The sequence below is a fragment of the Neodiprion virginianus genome, chromosome 3 (assembly GCF_021901495.1).
Source record: "Neodiprion virginianus isolate iyNeoVirg1 chromosome 3, iyNeoVirg1.1, whole genome shotgun sequence".
NCBI classification, from domain to species: Eukaryota; Metazoa; Arthropoda; class Insecta; order Hymenoptera; family Diprionidae; genus Neodiprion; species Neodiprion virginianus.
In genome coordinates, this window is record NC_060879.1 from 35,768,761 (window position 1) to 35,784,245 (window position 15,485).

Genomic DNA, 15,485 nt, shown 5'->3' on the forward strand with positions numbered 1-15,485 from the left:
AACCTTAGTAATCGAATTGAATTTGCTCGAAATGAAATCTGAACTTGCGCACGTATCCGTATACATATACTTGTTTCTAAGAATAACTACCTGCAGCCTTATTCAGACGGTGTAAATTAAATCCTTGACGTTTGGGAAACGTCCCATTACTCTAAAAGATAAAACCTGACTTTCCAAAATGCCCGCGAGAACTGAAGCAAACGGTGAGGGTGGAGAAGAGGACCGCAATCCTCTCGGCGTGAGTTCCTAAATTTGAGTACCTGAATTGCGCTTGTAAGCTTAGAAAACCTCAACAAAGGAAACTTGAAACTCCCGAAGGAGTCTGTGTCATAATATTCACTCCCCATGCTGTCTTCAAAGTTTGGTGGAATGCGTGGAGTAGAAAATTCACATGCTAGCTGTTCGTACGATCTAGTCATCGGTTATGCTCTTCACAGCCAAAAGGCACTTCCCGCATGCCCTCATTTATTTTATCTCGTATTACACGTCCCAAATTTCCTTCGTGAAAATATCATCGAGTACCAAATTGTTTGTCCTCGAACCTCTGGCATCAGGAATACGAAGGGGAACGAAACGAACAAGGCGAGAGACACGGTCAGGGCAAAGCACTCCTACCGAACGGCGATATGTACGTCGGATCTTATTGCAAAGGATCGCGGCATGGTAAAGGACTCTACGTTTTTCGCAACGGTGCGCGTTACGAGGGCGAATGGCGCCGCGGCTTGAAGCATGGTCACGGGACATTTTGGTACCCGGACGGAACTAAGTACGAAGGTATAAAAGCCGGGCTTCCGGATCACCAGGAGACCGCGTGCTTGGAGAAATTTCACTAATGGTAAACCTAACCCTGAACGAACTCAGGAGATTGGAAACGCGACACGAAGTACGGCTTTGGCGCGTATTACTATGCGAACAAGGACGTCTACGAAGGATCCTGGAAGAAGAATCTGCGACACGGTATGGGAACGTACTTGTTCGAGGCGACTGGTACGAAATTTAACGGAACTTGGATCAAGGACCGTATGCAGGGTCCAGGGCAGCTCATTCATCCTCGACACCGCTTTCACGGATTTTGGGAACTGAATCAGGTGGAACAGCAAGTTTGATCTTATCGCAGCTTTTCTTCGCTGCGAATTGTTCGATTCTGCATATCAATTTTTAACCGATTGACAACCTCGAGTGCGTCCAAATGATTTAGCCCTACGGCCGAGGGTGCTTCACGTTTGAGAGCAACTGCATGCAGCATGGACATTACATTCACATCCGGGATCCGGACTACGACGAATCTCGAGAAGAGGTCGACGCGCCTGTTGTAAGTTTAACTCCCGTTACCAATTTATAAACAATCTTGGGCGTTCCTTGTTCGCTTATATATAATGTCGTGCCGTTTGCACAGTGCTTACTGTAAAATATTCGATTTTTTTTTTATGCATATCACGATTTTTAACCAGCTGTATACTGAGAGTGAGACTGTTGCAGGAAGACTCTGTTGAGAGAATGATCGAAGAGGTACCTGAAACCACAGAAGAGGCAGTGCAGGATGGAAAAGTGGCTCCACAATCCAAGCCACCGCTATTCGAAGAGCCGTTGCCCTTGAAAAAAGGAGTCATACCTCTGTGGAGAGCCAGGTATATCACGGCGTATAATCCTGATCTGCTTCCATTGGAACCAGCGCCTCTGCAAGAGGAGGTAAGATGATGGTATCACAAGAGTTTGAAGCTCTTCGCTATTTAAGTAAGATGCATGCATGAATCGTCTGAGAAGAAGTTCTTGATGTGATAGAACAAATGTAGGAAGTGCAGTGAACAGGTTTTTTTGTTAGAAAAAGCCCAGGTAGATATTTCTATGGATGTAGATTGACGTGACGAAGACTTACTTAGAATAGGTGGCTAGCTTGAAAGTGAATGGAGAGTGTGAGGAAAAGAGTGAGTGTGGAAAACATCTCGCAGCTTTCAGCCAAATTTTTACCAGGAGGGGTGAAAAGAAAATGAGAAAAATAACTCACCAGCTTTATAGAACTTTGATTAGCCTTATACATTGCATTCAATTATCGCCACCTCTGTCATTTTGTTTAGCTAATTTTTTTCGAGCCATCTTTACGATGGAAGTTTTCCACAAAAGAAAAGGTGGGGAAAATTCTAGTGAATAATAGGAAAATACTCTACATTTTATATAATATAAAAAAATAAAATAACATTTTATTTCGAGTGCCTTCGTAAATAAGTAAAACAGCGACTAGAGAGATGGTTTAATTTTAATGGTAGCCAACTGCGCGATTTCTAATTACGTCTTCGCTGTAGAAAATACTAATAACAATTAGTAATCGCGTCTATAATAGCATTAAAAACTATATCAGGTACACCAATTACAGAATATTATCTCATGTATTTATTGTGCATTGTTGAGCTTCGGGAATACGCAGGAAGTAAAATTTCACTGTGAGACAGTCTCTGTTGAGGGGATGCTTCACTTTCATTAAACCATTTCATTACTAAAATTGAAATTGACAAAATTCAATTTCCTCGCAGGCGTCTACGGATTCGCTAACTGATAAATGCGATGAGGATCTATGGCTTGAAGATATTGAATATTTGAAACACGAAGAAGGAGAAGGCGAATATCACGGCGAGGGAATCGAACGTGCAGAATATTTCGGGGACGATGATGCGATGAGTGCAGATGCTGTGTCAAGTGAAGATAAATTTTAATGATCACTCATTGCCAGTTGTGAATGTTCAAGTTTTAAAGACAAGTTCGACAGAAATTTGATAATGGCCATTATAATGATTCGTGTACTGCGGATAATTATTCGAATTACAATTCACATTTATGATTTTCGATAAGACGTTAGTTACTAACTTATAGTACCGAACAATAGCGACTGGTCACCCAGACATTAGGAAACTTTGAATTTCTACCATGTTTTTGCGTACGGAATTTTTTTAAAACGTTCCACCAGCCAGATATAAGGTATGTTTCTTTCACTTTATCTACAGATCATTTCAGCGTTAATTACTTGAAGAGTTAGGACGGTATATTTCTTAGCTGTGGAAACACATCTACAAGATCGTGGAATCACTAGCTGAGAATATACGAAGAAAATATGAAGATATTTTCCATTTTTCGGCTCTCACTTTCGATGCGTGGTTCGCAGTGAATCTAGACTACGCGTAATCGATTCCTCTTGCAAAATTACGTTAATGTAATGCATCAAAGAATCGATTATAGCATTATTCAAATTTGGCCAAATTTTTATCATGAAAGTCCAGCCTTGCTTTTTTTCGATCTTGGGACCAGAAACTTTTTGCCTTAGAACTATTTAAGTCTTAGAATTGATGCAAATGACCTTTTCTAGACTAACTGGATCCCTAGGATCGCAATAAAGACATTCAAACTCTAGAACGCTACTATATAGTGGCGGTACACCCCAGTTGTTCCTTGGCATAAGCTTTCTATATGCGATAACAGGATTTGAATATAATCAAATCTGTTCAACTCTTAATAAGGATGAGAATGGTGTAGTTAAAAGTCAGTTTCAGAATATTGAAGTTAGTGAAAAAACGATTTAAACGGAAAAGCATTGTGAGCATTTGCAAATTTCTAAATTTGGGAACTGGACAAAATCAATAATAATCCACTATAAATATTTTTGTTACAACTTATAATGTATATTACGCATCGGGAAAATATAATAATACTGAAAAGAAATAAACTTGTGTAAAATGGTTAGTTACATTCGCTGCACAGTGGGCAGTAGAGTGTACGATGTTCTTCGCACAAAATTCGATTGCAAATTGCACAAACAGTACGGGATTTTCGATCGTTAGATCTTGGGCAAAAAGCACACCTTGCCCGCTTTCCGGGGGTGGGGGTACTCTTTGTGCGAACGATAGGCTTTTCAATTTCCAGAATTTCTTCAATATACAATCGCAAGTTCCGACGTAGATTTACAGTCCGCAGTTTCGCGCGTAGGTGAGGCTCGATCAATGCTCTACCTAAAGTTTTCAAAAATTGTCTTCTAGCCAGCAGCTGGTTGTTCCCATTGAAATTGTAGAGTACCATTGCGTTGATGGCTGCTTGATCGAGCATGGCCATCCAAATTCTTATAGGCCATCTTGAGGTTTTTCTCGCGGTGGTATACTCAAGGCACATTTGATTAAATGTGTCTGTACCACCTTTCGTTGAGTTGTAAAATTTGATAATTTCTGGTTTTTGTGACTCCTTATCGATTTCAACAGTTTGATGGAAGGTTGAAAGTACTAGAACAATTTTCTTCTTTTGTAGAGTGTAACAAACTAATGTTTTCGTACCATCGAATGCAAATTTTGTGGATGAAACAGGCCCTGCTTTTCTGAAACTATCGGGAATTTGTCTCCTATTTCTTTTGATGGTCCCGACCATCATTAGGGAATGATCTTGTAACATCTTATCGAAGATCTCAACAGAAGAAAACCATTTGCCACACGTCAGATTTCTCAAGGTCCCATGTAGTGGCTTGGATAATTTTCGCAAGTAATAGGATGAAACACTCTCCCCAGGGTCCGTCGTCACTTTCCCTAAATATGGCTCCGCGCTGTACATATAAAAAGTATGTGAATCATTTACCATAACGATTTTTATGCCATATTTATCGGGCTTTAAGCCATTGTACACTTTAAATGGACAACGTCCTGAGAATGAAACCAATTGTTCATCAATTGTGCAATATGATGCTGGTATGTAAAACTTTGTACAGTTAGAGGTGAAGATTTCCCACACTAAGCGTATTGGGGCAAATTTATCCATTTCTCTCCGCTGTGGCCTTGTATTTTTATCGTCAAATCGTATCATCCTCGAGAGGAAGTGGTACCTGTGAATTGACATTGTTGCTCGATATATTACCGAACCATAACCGGCAGACCACAAGTCATCAACATTTGCAGATGAAGTTTTCTGCAAGCCCATGAAATAAAGTATTCCGATAAAAGCTTTCAGTTCATGCATTTCCACATTGCTGTACACATGATTCACATTTTTTTCCGTTTCTATTGAATTTCGGTATCGTATAATTTCTTCATTCGTATGACGAACGATTTTTTCCAGGATGGTGTCATTCAAGAGTAAACTCCATGCTTCGAGTGGAGTTTTAGCATTCCATGCTTCTCCAACTGGACCTGGCAAAAAACTCGTACTATGATTTTGGTGACGTATTTTTTGACATGCCGTTGAGTACCACTGGTACCCGTCATGTCCATAAATGACACTGGGTATTCTGCCATCACAAGACGTTTGAGTAGTTGGCCTTTGACGTTTTCTTCCAGTCTGGACCCAATATTGTTGACTTGCAGACTGTAAAAAATCAATTTTCTACCATTATACTTCCATGGTCAGAAGAGAAAAAAACCAAATGGAAATATGTTCGTGTAAAACGGTACAGTGTTCGTGTTCATACCTCTGATTCACTTTCATCTGTGGTTTCCAAGTCAGATACAGTTTCTTCGGATTCAGAGTTTGTTACTTCTTCTATGTAATCGCTTTCCTCATCTGAAGAAAGCCGGTCATTTCCTTCTTCTGTTTCTTCTCTCTCACAGATTTTTTTGACTTCCGCAACACTTCGCAATTTATATCGGTGACTCATCTGCTTTCTCGACGCTGCTTATAAAAAAAATGCGAATTCATACATGTTTTCCTCTTGAAAAACTAACTGAAGAAATACGTAGGAAACTATGATAGCAATGCAAGGGACGTAGCTATTCGAATATTTCACCAATGAAGTACGTAAATCAGATTACAACTCAATTTATGAGAACCAGGAACTAATTGCGCGCTTCTAGGTGCAATATACTATTTTCAACAAAGGCATTAAAATTGAATTACCTGCACGTAACTGTAACGTAAGTGCCACAATGTTGTTTAAACGCGGCGCCGGCAGAACACGGGCAGAACCCTGGTCTTCTCTGTTCAGTAAACAAGCACGGACCACGCACCAACTGACACTTTTACCAACCTAACCTACTCCCAGGCACTGTACTCTTTGAATTATGTCAACGAAGGTCGAGTCACATTATAGGTCCGTTTCGAAATCAGATTCCAGTGTTATCAATGATCTTTTATCTCTTTTGCGTTGCCGTGTTTGTAAGCAGCTCTGCCTCTAGAGAGTTTGTAGCGCTACCAGTTAGTTTTGGAACGCACCCTATGTATAGTACGAACTGAAAATGTCTGCTCGGCCAGGGCCGTGATCCAAAGTTTGGTTGGGGGCACATGCGGCCTGTAATGGCGTTCTAGGACCTACACCGATACAACCTACAAGCCTGTGCTCCGGTTTATTACAGTTGTCTCGATAATTAGGCAGCAGCAAATGGCTAAATTTACAGAATACTTATAAACAATTAACCCTAGTAGACCATACGTCGGTCCGAGGGACAGACAGCGGATTTCACAGTACGCTAACTTTTTTATCAGTACAATAGAGCGCTTCGGCCTATGCGGTAAAAAAAAGTTTAGGAGATGCCCCAACTTACCCGGCATTGAACCAAGTTCAGTGACGCAATAGCAGCTGGACAGGTCGGTTGTTTAACCTAAAATCGGTCTGTCAGACCAGTGTGTGGTACAGACCATGATTTTTTTGCGGATCGTAAGTACATTTTTTTTTCAATAAATATGTGATTACAATCTCTAAAAACAATAGTAAACTATCAACAGACGATTACAATCTTATGAAAAAAAAAACTTTGCCGTGAAATCGAAAAAAATAAATAACCTGCGGCTACAGTACCCTAGTACACATAATCCTACCGAGCTAGCATTGTTGATATTTGGGATTTTAGATATGATTGTGATAAGCACGACTTCGCGCAATCCGTTAGTGTCAAATAAGCTGAAGTACAAAAAAATTTATTTTCTCTACCCATCAAAATTCAGTTGAAAGACACAGTACCAATGTTTAAAGTGTAAAAAGCCTATGTGCTTAGAACATGCGTCAAAATTGTGCTGCAGCTGTACTCCTGCTGAATAGTGCGTATATTATATGCATGATGGCATTTACATTTTTTTCACATTTATTTTTTCTATTGTTGAATTGGAATTCAAATTATCTGCTAAATTTTTTAACTAATTATTTATTTTAACATCCTATGTGATACCACTATTGATTATATATCTATTCACCAAGTTATTGAATTAAGTTAATTTTTTATTCTACATGTTCTTGAGCTTCTAACGATTCACTTTCACCATAATTAACCCGAAATATTACTTCATATAATGAAGTTTCACAGTAATACGCGTAAGTTCATGCATATTGACAAAGTCGTGCTTTCTTCAAAATCGCTCAAATTCAGTTGTCTGAAAAACTCAACTTATCGAAGCTAATCAGACTGGTATATTTTTTTCTAGCAGTTCAAAGTGTCTTCTTACAGAATCCAAATGCCATTTTGACTTATACAACGCAACAAAGAAATTGATTTTTTTCGCGAAACATTGAATGTTCTATGAAGAGTTTTTTTATTTTTTTTGTTTGGCAGTTTTAAACTTATGAATTGAAAACATTCAATGTCTCAAGTTTTGAGAATATTCGAAAAATTCAGAAGCACTTTTCTCTTTGCCTAGAAGTACGTTAATTGATGATATGTCGAAGGCTACACCTATTTTCTGTATTATTCCCAAGATTTAAAAGCGGTATTTAGTTTTAATTGAGAAAAATTACGCACGTGCTTGAATAAATATACAGATGAATGATAGAAATGAATCTATTATGAGGTTCGTTGCAAATGAACTGGAATGAAGAATAAAAGTCTTGTTAATTTATTTAAAATTTTGATAAAGTGTTAACATAGTCTTTCGATAATACAACTTCTTGGAAGTGTGGCGAAAAGTTGCTAAAAAAATTTATCCCACCTCCTGCATTATATTGATGTGCTTATCAAACCATATTGTCCTTCCCGATTGTTGAAATGTTCGACATAGAGTATTGTCAATTCACGGTTCCTCAAAGTGCTGAAAAGACGGGGAGAAAATCTTTTACTCTTAGTAATTCTTAGTAAAAGCTTAGTAATTTCACTAGACTGTCTAGTTTGGCTATTACAATAAACGTATCACCTGCCTCTTATGGATAGCAATCCTGTGAGGTTATAATTGAACATGCGGATGACTTTGTCACAAACCATATTCATCCTTATTATATAAAAATATCTTTTGTGGAATATTTATTACAAGTTCGCATGAAATATTTTTGTTATTGTTAAGTGAAAAGCGTGTAAACCCAAAAAGTACAGACACGTGGATTTGGAATTTGACATAGATGTCAAAACAAATAGATGATTGGTTGCAAAATCTTCCGAAAGCTTGGAATCTTCTGTGTCGAATAATTCATCAAAAAAGGGTTATACAAATCGATTCCTAGGTACCGGGAGAAATCAAAAAGTACCGGGAGACCATCTGAGCCGAGGAGGTCTTCCAAAAATGCAGACTGACTGACGGATTGCTTGTGATTTTGATGCTTCATCTAAACACATGCCCGCCTGCTTGAGCGGGCTCGTGAGCGCCTGATGAGCGAGCCACGGGACAAGAGTGATGGCCAAAAAGAATTCATAAAATTTGCACCAACTTTTTAAAGAGGAGGGAAACATTAATCAGAAACTCTTAGGTCCAAAATTTTAGTTTCGGTTTATTCAATATGTCTTAATCGTTGTACAGATGTTCTGGTGTTGATGTGTAGTACTTTAACAAGTTGCTAAATAGTATTGTGGTGGAAGACAAAAAGAAATGTAAAAAAATGATGAAACATTATTCTATTCGACACGTGCTCGATGTATTCCATAACATTAATATTCATAATTATTCCAACAACTTTTCATTTGCTCTCTCGATCTTGAATTATCGTAGGCATAGAATCGAAACGCTGATTTAGCTAGTCGCAAGTGAAGTATCTACGTTGAGTAGAGGAGCAGAATTGTTTTTCGAAAAGTGTTCGTATGGAAAGAAATTCAGAGTAACTGTCATACATCACGGATACGCTAATTTTCATCGAGATGAAATGGATGCTCCGAATATGAGACAGTATTTAACGCAGTGTCCTGATTTGAAGACCTAAAAAGGTGATTATCGGCGATTTTTTTTTTATGATAGGGAGAGATAGAACGAAGCTTCTTATAACTTCGAGTGTATTTTAACACACATTTGAAAGGTAGGACCAAAGATTTTTGTCATCCAACTGTCGCAGAACGGCAGCGTTACTAGCTGACCCGAAATGAAGAATATATCTTCAGTCAACGGCTGACCATCGAAGGGCCTAGTCGCTTGAGTCTGGAATCGGCAGGAAAGACAAAGTGCGCATTTCTTGTCTGAAATGTAAAAACTAAAATCATTATACATCATATCATATCATCATACATGATACGTCATACATCATAGAGAGTATTAAAGTTCGAAACCAAAGTTTGGATGTTCGGATATTCAGAAAGTGCCGTCACTCAGAATTTTTTTTCTCTTGAAGTCATCGATCTATAGTAATCAGCTAGCCGAATTCCTCAGTCTGGAAACAACCGCGCAGTAGAGCGGACGGATGAGAATCGCGCTCCGCAGATTTCGAATACCGGGTTCTCTACGTCCGTGGTTCCTGCACTCCGGGTCCGCTTCCTGGTGCAACTCGAGTTCCAGGACAAGCGCTCCGTAGTTTCTAGGCTCCAGGTCGGCTACCTGGTGAAACTCGACTTCCAGGACGAGCGCTCCGTAGTTCTGTCTATCCAGGTCCTTCACCTGGTGACTTTAGACGTTCAGGACTAATTTTCCGTAGTTCTGGTCAAACTTTCTCATGTTAACAAAAGATTATTTCAATTCATTTTTTGCCCAAGCACAAATTCAGTAGCTATCAATGCGCTAATAAAATTCTATAATTTTTTATAATCTCATAATCTTCTCGGTAATGTGTCAATAAAAAAATTGTATTAATCCTTACACAATACTTTTGTTGTGTTCTGATACTAAAAATATTTATTAGTATTCGAAGTATAACCCGAGGTAGTTAACGGTGATCGTTAGAGGTGGTTGAAGGTGGTTAGGGGTGGTTGCGGGTGATCAAGGTGGATGAGGAGGAGGACGAGGAAGACGGGCAGAACAAGGTAGACGAGGAGAACGAGGGTTTCTATACGGTGATTAAAACATTTCTATAATATTTAAAGGCAATTGTATTTATATTTTACCTAAAATTTTTTATACTTGTCATGTTTACAAAAAATTATTTCAAATCATTTTTCGCGCAAGCACAAATTCAGCATCTATAAATGCGCTAATAAAATTTATTATATAAATGATTTATTAATTAATTATATGAATCCTCACACAATATTATCGATGTGTTCTTATACCGAGAATGTTTATTACTATTCAAGGTATAACCCGAGGTGGTTATCGGTGGTTGTTGGACGTGGTTGGCGGTGGTTGGAGGTTGTTGAAGGTGGACGAGGAGAACAAGGTGGACGAGGAAGAGGAGGATTTGTACACTGTGAGTATAACATTTCTATGATATTTAATGGAGTAGGAGTAGGATCAGGAGTAGGAGTAGAAGAAGAAGTAGGATCAGGAATAGGAGTAGAAGGAGTAGGATCTAGTGTGAAAGAAGGAGTAGAAGAAGTTTTTTCAGGTTCGGGGAGGTTCAATCTTCAATTTAAAAAAAAAAAAACGTATGTTCGATGAGGGAAGTTATGGACCAAAAAAGCCTACACTTAGGGGTGGCTGCCGCCCCCCTCGGCAGGGTGGAGGGTGGCACCTCGGTTTTTTCTTCAAGTACTCGACCTACCCTATCGATCGGTACTAGTTTTAATCGTATGTTCGATGAGGAAAGATAACCTCGAAAAAACTGACCGGAAGTGACATTTTTTTTGACACTCCGGACAGGATCCATTGTCTATAAAGTCATGCACCCTATTGACCACTATATTCCCCATCGATTCATATGCATTTTGGACGTATGTTCGATGAAGGAAGATATGGTGCGGTCGGTACTGTTGCGTTTTTATCCTAAGAATTGAAAAATCTAGGATTGTTAATTCGAAATTTGACCAAACGGAGATAATGAAGAAGCAAAAAGGAAATCAATTTAAACGTTAGCAGTTTTTTGAGGTGAGAGAATAATCCAATTTATTCTCATTATTCCAGAATCGTGCACTCGTGCATAGTTATCATGCCTTTTCATACGTTTAATAACGCATCGTCTACACTGAAAACGTTGCGGTGTGTCCAGGGCCTTTCTTCTAAACAATAAACAAAAATAAAACAGATATTAACACTTTATTCATTTCACTGCATTACATGTATGACGATTCTAGAATAATGAGAATGAATTAGATTTTTTTTCTTATATCTCTAACAGCTACTTATACAGCTTATAGAAGAGTTTTGTGGAATACGCTGCGAGCGAAGTATCCAAAGTACAGCCGAAAACGTAAGATTTTGTTCGTAATTCCTCTGCTGTTGGTCCTATATACGCTTTATTAAATGTCTTTTCGGCATTTTTGAAGGTTAGAATTATCTGATTTAAAAAGAGTCCTGCGAAACGATTTTACGACGAAAAGTTTCCAAACTCCGAGAATCGCAAATTTTTAGCTGATTTCGGGACATGCTGATATCGATTTATTCACATCCAGTATCAACATAATTTTGCAACGAATCAAAACTTACGGCTGAAAAACATCAAATTTGCACTGGATTTTTAACGGAGTGGGAAAGAAAAATCACGAACTCGTAGGGACAAAGTTCAAGTTCCAGTTTATTCAACATAGTACAAGTGTTCAGGTGTCAGTGTATACTACTTTACCAAGTTTCCAACTACTATAAATCTATTATGTTATACTAGTACATTATACTAACGATTTTATACCAATAATTATTATAATAATATTCTCATTGATATAATTAGTATGTTATTTCTATATGGAATAGATACTGCGATATATATTGCATTGAGCAGAATATAAACAATGTTGTATAAAACAGTTATTGATGTTGTTTGTATGCGCAGTTTGGGTTCCAGTCTGAGTACCTACAACGCTGAAAGCTACAATGCACCTCTGCAGGATTCGAGATGTGTAATCTTGTATTACTATTATACCTAACATTGAATAAACTGAATAACACCTGCTGGAATTTCTCCGTAATTTTTCCGCATCTTCTCATATATTGGTCCCACGACGTTCCAAATACCTTTTTGTATTACTAGAGTTCCAATAAGTCTGGAAAGGGGTCGTTTGCATTAATTCTATGACGGAAAATTATCCGTTCGACAAAAAGGAAGGTAGACCTCGTCAGTTTTTTTCTATCCGTTCAAATTTTCCACAAATTTTCGTAACCCCTTTGCATTTTTGGCGAAAATTTTCGCGATTTTGAAAAGTGCCGGAATGAATTCTTTCGTGCACTATTTCGACGTAATTTTGCGAGAGAATTCGATTGGGCGCAGTCCCAATACGCTGAGATCAACGCATCGAAAGTTACAGCCAAAAAACGAGAACCTGTGTTTTCGACATATTTCAGCAGGTGCTTTTTCCTTCGTAATTTCTCTCCTGTTGATCCCACGCGCTTGTCGCTGCGTTTTCTGAGTTCCTAGGGGTCCAATTAGTCAGGAAAGGGTCATTCAAATCGAATCTGAGACCAAAAATTTTCAGCTCCAAAAATGAAGAAAAAGTAAGACTAACCCCTTTGCATTTTTGGCGAAAATTTTCGCGATTTTGAAAAGTGCCGGAATGAATTCTTTCGTGCACTATTTCGACGTAATTTTGCGAGAGAATTCGATTGGGCGCAGTCCTAATACGCTGAGATCAACGCATCGAAAGTTACAGCCAGAAAACGAGAACCTGTGTTTTCGACATATTTCAGCAGGTGCTTTTTCCTTCGTAATTTCTCTCCTGTTGATCCCACGCGCTTTTCGCTGCGTTTTTTGAGTTCCTGGGGGTCCAATTAGTCAGGTTAAGGTCATTCAAATCGAATCTGAGACCAAAAATTTTCAGCTCTAAAAATGAAGAAAAAGTAAGACTAACCCCTTTGCATTTTTGGCGAAAATTTTCGCGATTTTGAAAAGTGCCGGAATGAATTCTTTCGTGCACTATTTCGACGTAATTTTGCGAGAGAATCCGATTGGGCGCAGTCCCAATACGCTGAGATCAACGCATCGAAAGTTACAGCCAAAAAACGAGAACCTGTGTTTTCGACATATTTCAGCAGGTGCTTTTTCCTTCGTAATTTCTCTCCTGTTGATCCCACGCGCTTGTCGCTGCGTTTTCTGAGTTCCTAGGGGTCCAATTAGTCAGGAAAGGGTCATTCAAATCGAATCTGAGACCAAAAATTTTCAGCTCCAAAAATGAAGAAAAAGTAAGGCTAACCCCTTTGCATTTTTGGCGAAAATTTTCGCGATTTTGAAAAGTGCCGGAATGAATTCTTTCATGCACTATTTCGACGTAATTTTGCGAGAGAATTCGATTAGGCGCAGTCCCAATACGCTGCGATCAACGCATCGAAAGTTACAGCCAAAAAACGAGAACCTGTGTTTTCGACATATTTCAGCAGGTGCTTCTACCTTCGTAATTTCTCTCCTGTTGATCCCACGCGCTTGTCGCTGCGTTTTCTGAGTTCCTAGGGGTCCAATTAGTCAGGAAAGGGTCATTCAAATCGAATCTGAGACCAAAAATTTTCAGCTCCAAAAACGAAGAAAAAGTAAGACTAACCCCTTTGCATTTTTGGCGAAAATTTTCGGGATTTTGAAAAGTGCCGGAATGAATTCTTTCATGCACTATTTCGACGTAATTTTGCGAGAGAATTCGATTGGGCGCAGTCCTAATACGCTGAGATCAACGCATCGAAAGTTACAGCCAGAAAACGAGAACCTGTGTTTTCGACATATTTCAGCAGGTGCTTTTTCCTTCGTAATTTCTCTCCTGTTGATCCCACGCGCTTTTCGCTGCGTTTTTTGAGTTCCTGGGGGTCCAATTAGTCAGGTTAAGGTCATTCAAATCGAATCTGAGACCAAAAATTTTCAGCTCTAAAAATGAAGAAAAAGTAAGACTAACCCCTTTGCATTTTTGGCGAAAATTTTCGCGATTTTGAAAAGTGCCGGAATGAATTCTTTCGTGCACTATTTCGACGTAATTTTGCGAGAGAATCCGATTGGGCGCAGTCCCAATACGCTGAGATCAACGCATCGAAAGTTACAGCCAAAAAACGAGAACCTGTGTTTTCGACATATTTCAGCAGGTGCTTTTTCCTTCGTAATTTCTCTCCTGTTGATCCCACGCGCTTGTCGCTGCGTTTTCTGAGTTCCTAGGGGTCCAATTAGTCAGGAAAGGGTCATTCAAATCGAATCTGAGACCAAAAATTTTCAGCTCCAAAAATGAAGAAAAAGTAAGGCTAACCCCTTTGCATTTTTGGCGAAAATTTTCGGGATTTTGAAAAGTGCCGGAATGAATTCTTTCATGCACTATTTCGACGTAATTTTGCGAGAGAATTCGATTGGGCGCAGTCCCAATACGCTGAGATCAACGCATCGAAAGTTACAGCCAAAAAACGAGAACCTGTGTTTTCGACATATTTCAGCAGGTGCTTTTTCCTTCGTAATTTCTCTCCTGTTGATCCCACGCGCTTGTCGCTGCGTTTTTTGAGTTCCTAGGGGTCCAATTAGTCAGGAAAGGGTCATTGAAATCCAATCTGAGACCAAAAATTTTCAGCTCCAAAAATGAAGAAAAAGTAAGGCTAACCCCTTTGCATTTTTGGCGAAAATTTTCGCGATTTTGAAAAGTGCCGGAATGAATTCTTTCGTGCACTATTTTGACGTAATTTTGCGAGAGAATTCGATTGGGCGCAGTCCCAATACGCTGAGATCAACGCATCGAAAGTTACAGCCAAAAAACGAGATCCTGTGTTTTCGACATATTTCAGCAGGCGCTTTTTCCTTCGTAATTTCTCTCCTGTTGATCCCACGCGCTTGTCGCTGCGTTTTCTGAGTTCCTAGGGGTCCAATTAGTCAGGAAAGGGTCATTCAAATCGAATCTGAGACCAAAAATTTTCAGCTCCAAAAACGAAGAAAAAGTAAGGCTAACCCCTTTGCATTTTTGGCGAAAATTTTCGCGATTTTGAAAAGTGCCGGAATGAATTCTTCCATGCACTATTCCGACGTAATTTTGCGAGAGAAATCGATTGGGCGCAGTCCCAATACGCTGCGATCAACGCATCGAAAGTTACAGCCAAAAAACGAGAACCTGTGTTTTCGACATATTTCAGCAGGCGCTTTTTCCTTCGTAATTTCTCTCCTGTTGATCCCACGCGCTTGTCGCTGCGTTTTCTGAGTTCCTAGGGGTCCAATTAGTCAGGAAAGGGTCATTCAAATCGAATCTGAGACCAAAAATTTTCAGCTCCAAAAACGAAGAAAAAGTAAGGCTAACCCCTTTGCATTTTTGGCGAAAATTTTCGCGATTTTGAAAAGTGCCGGAATGAATTCTTCCATGCACTATTCCGACGTAATTTAG

The 15,485-nt window shown here is 39.1% G+C and overlaps 2 protein-coding genes across 3 annotated transcripts; one reads left to right on the plus strand and one right to left on the minus strand.

Moving 5' to 3' along the window:
* Positions 1 to 178: 178 nt before the first annotated feature.
* On the plus strand, positions 179 to 3,994 carry LOC124299652 (radial spoke head 1 homolog). The gene is made up of 6 exons (XM_046752920.1): positions 179 to 238; positions 510 to 774; positions 862 to 1,088; positions 1,199 to 1,312; positions 1,480 to 1,689; positions 2,529 to 3,994. The coding sequence occupies exons 1-6, from the start codon at positions 179 to 181 to the stop codon at positions 2,706 to 2,708; spliced, it is 1,056 nt and encodes a 351-aa protein (XP_046608876.1). The 3' UTR covers positions 2,709 to 3,994.
* On the minus strand, positions 3,645 to 6,122 carry LOC124301216 (uncharacterized). Of its 2 annotated transcripts, none has more exons than XM_046755997.1 (3): positions 5,857 to 6,122; positions 5,432 to 5,631; positions 3,645 to 5,328 (listed from the first exon to the last, which is right to left on the minus strand). In XM_046755997.1, exons 2-3 carry the CDS (start codon positions 5,615 to 5,617, stop codon positions 3,727 to 3,729), a joined length of 1,788 nt encoding a protein of 595 aa, XP_046611953.1. In that variant the 5' UTR covers positions 5,618 to 5,631; positions 5,857 to 6,122; the 3' UTR covers positions 3,645 to 3,726. The 2 variants fall into 2 exon arrangements, with proteins under 2 accessions (XP_046611953.1, XP_046611954.1); XM_046755998.1 differs by having other exon boundaries at positions 5,432 to 5,634.
* Between the last annotated feature and the right edge of the window lie 9,363 nt (positions 6,123 to 15,485).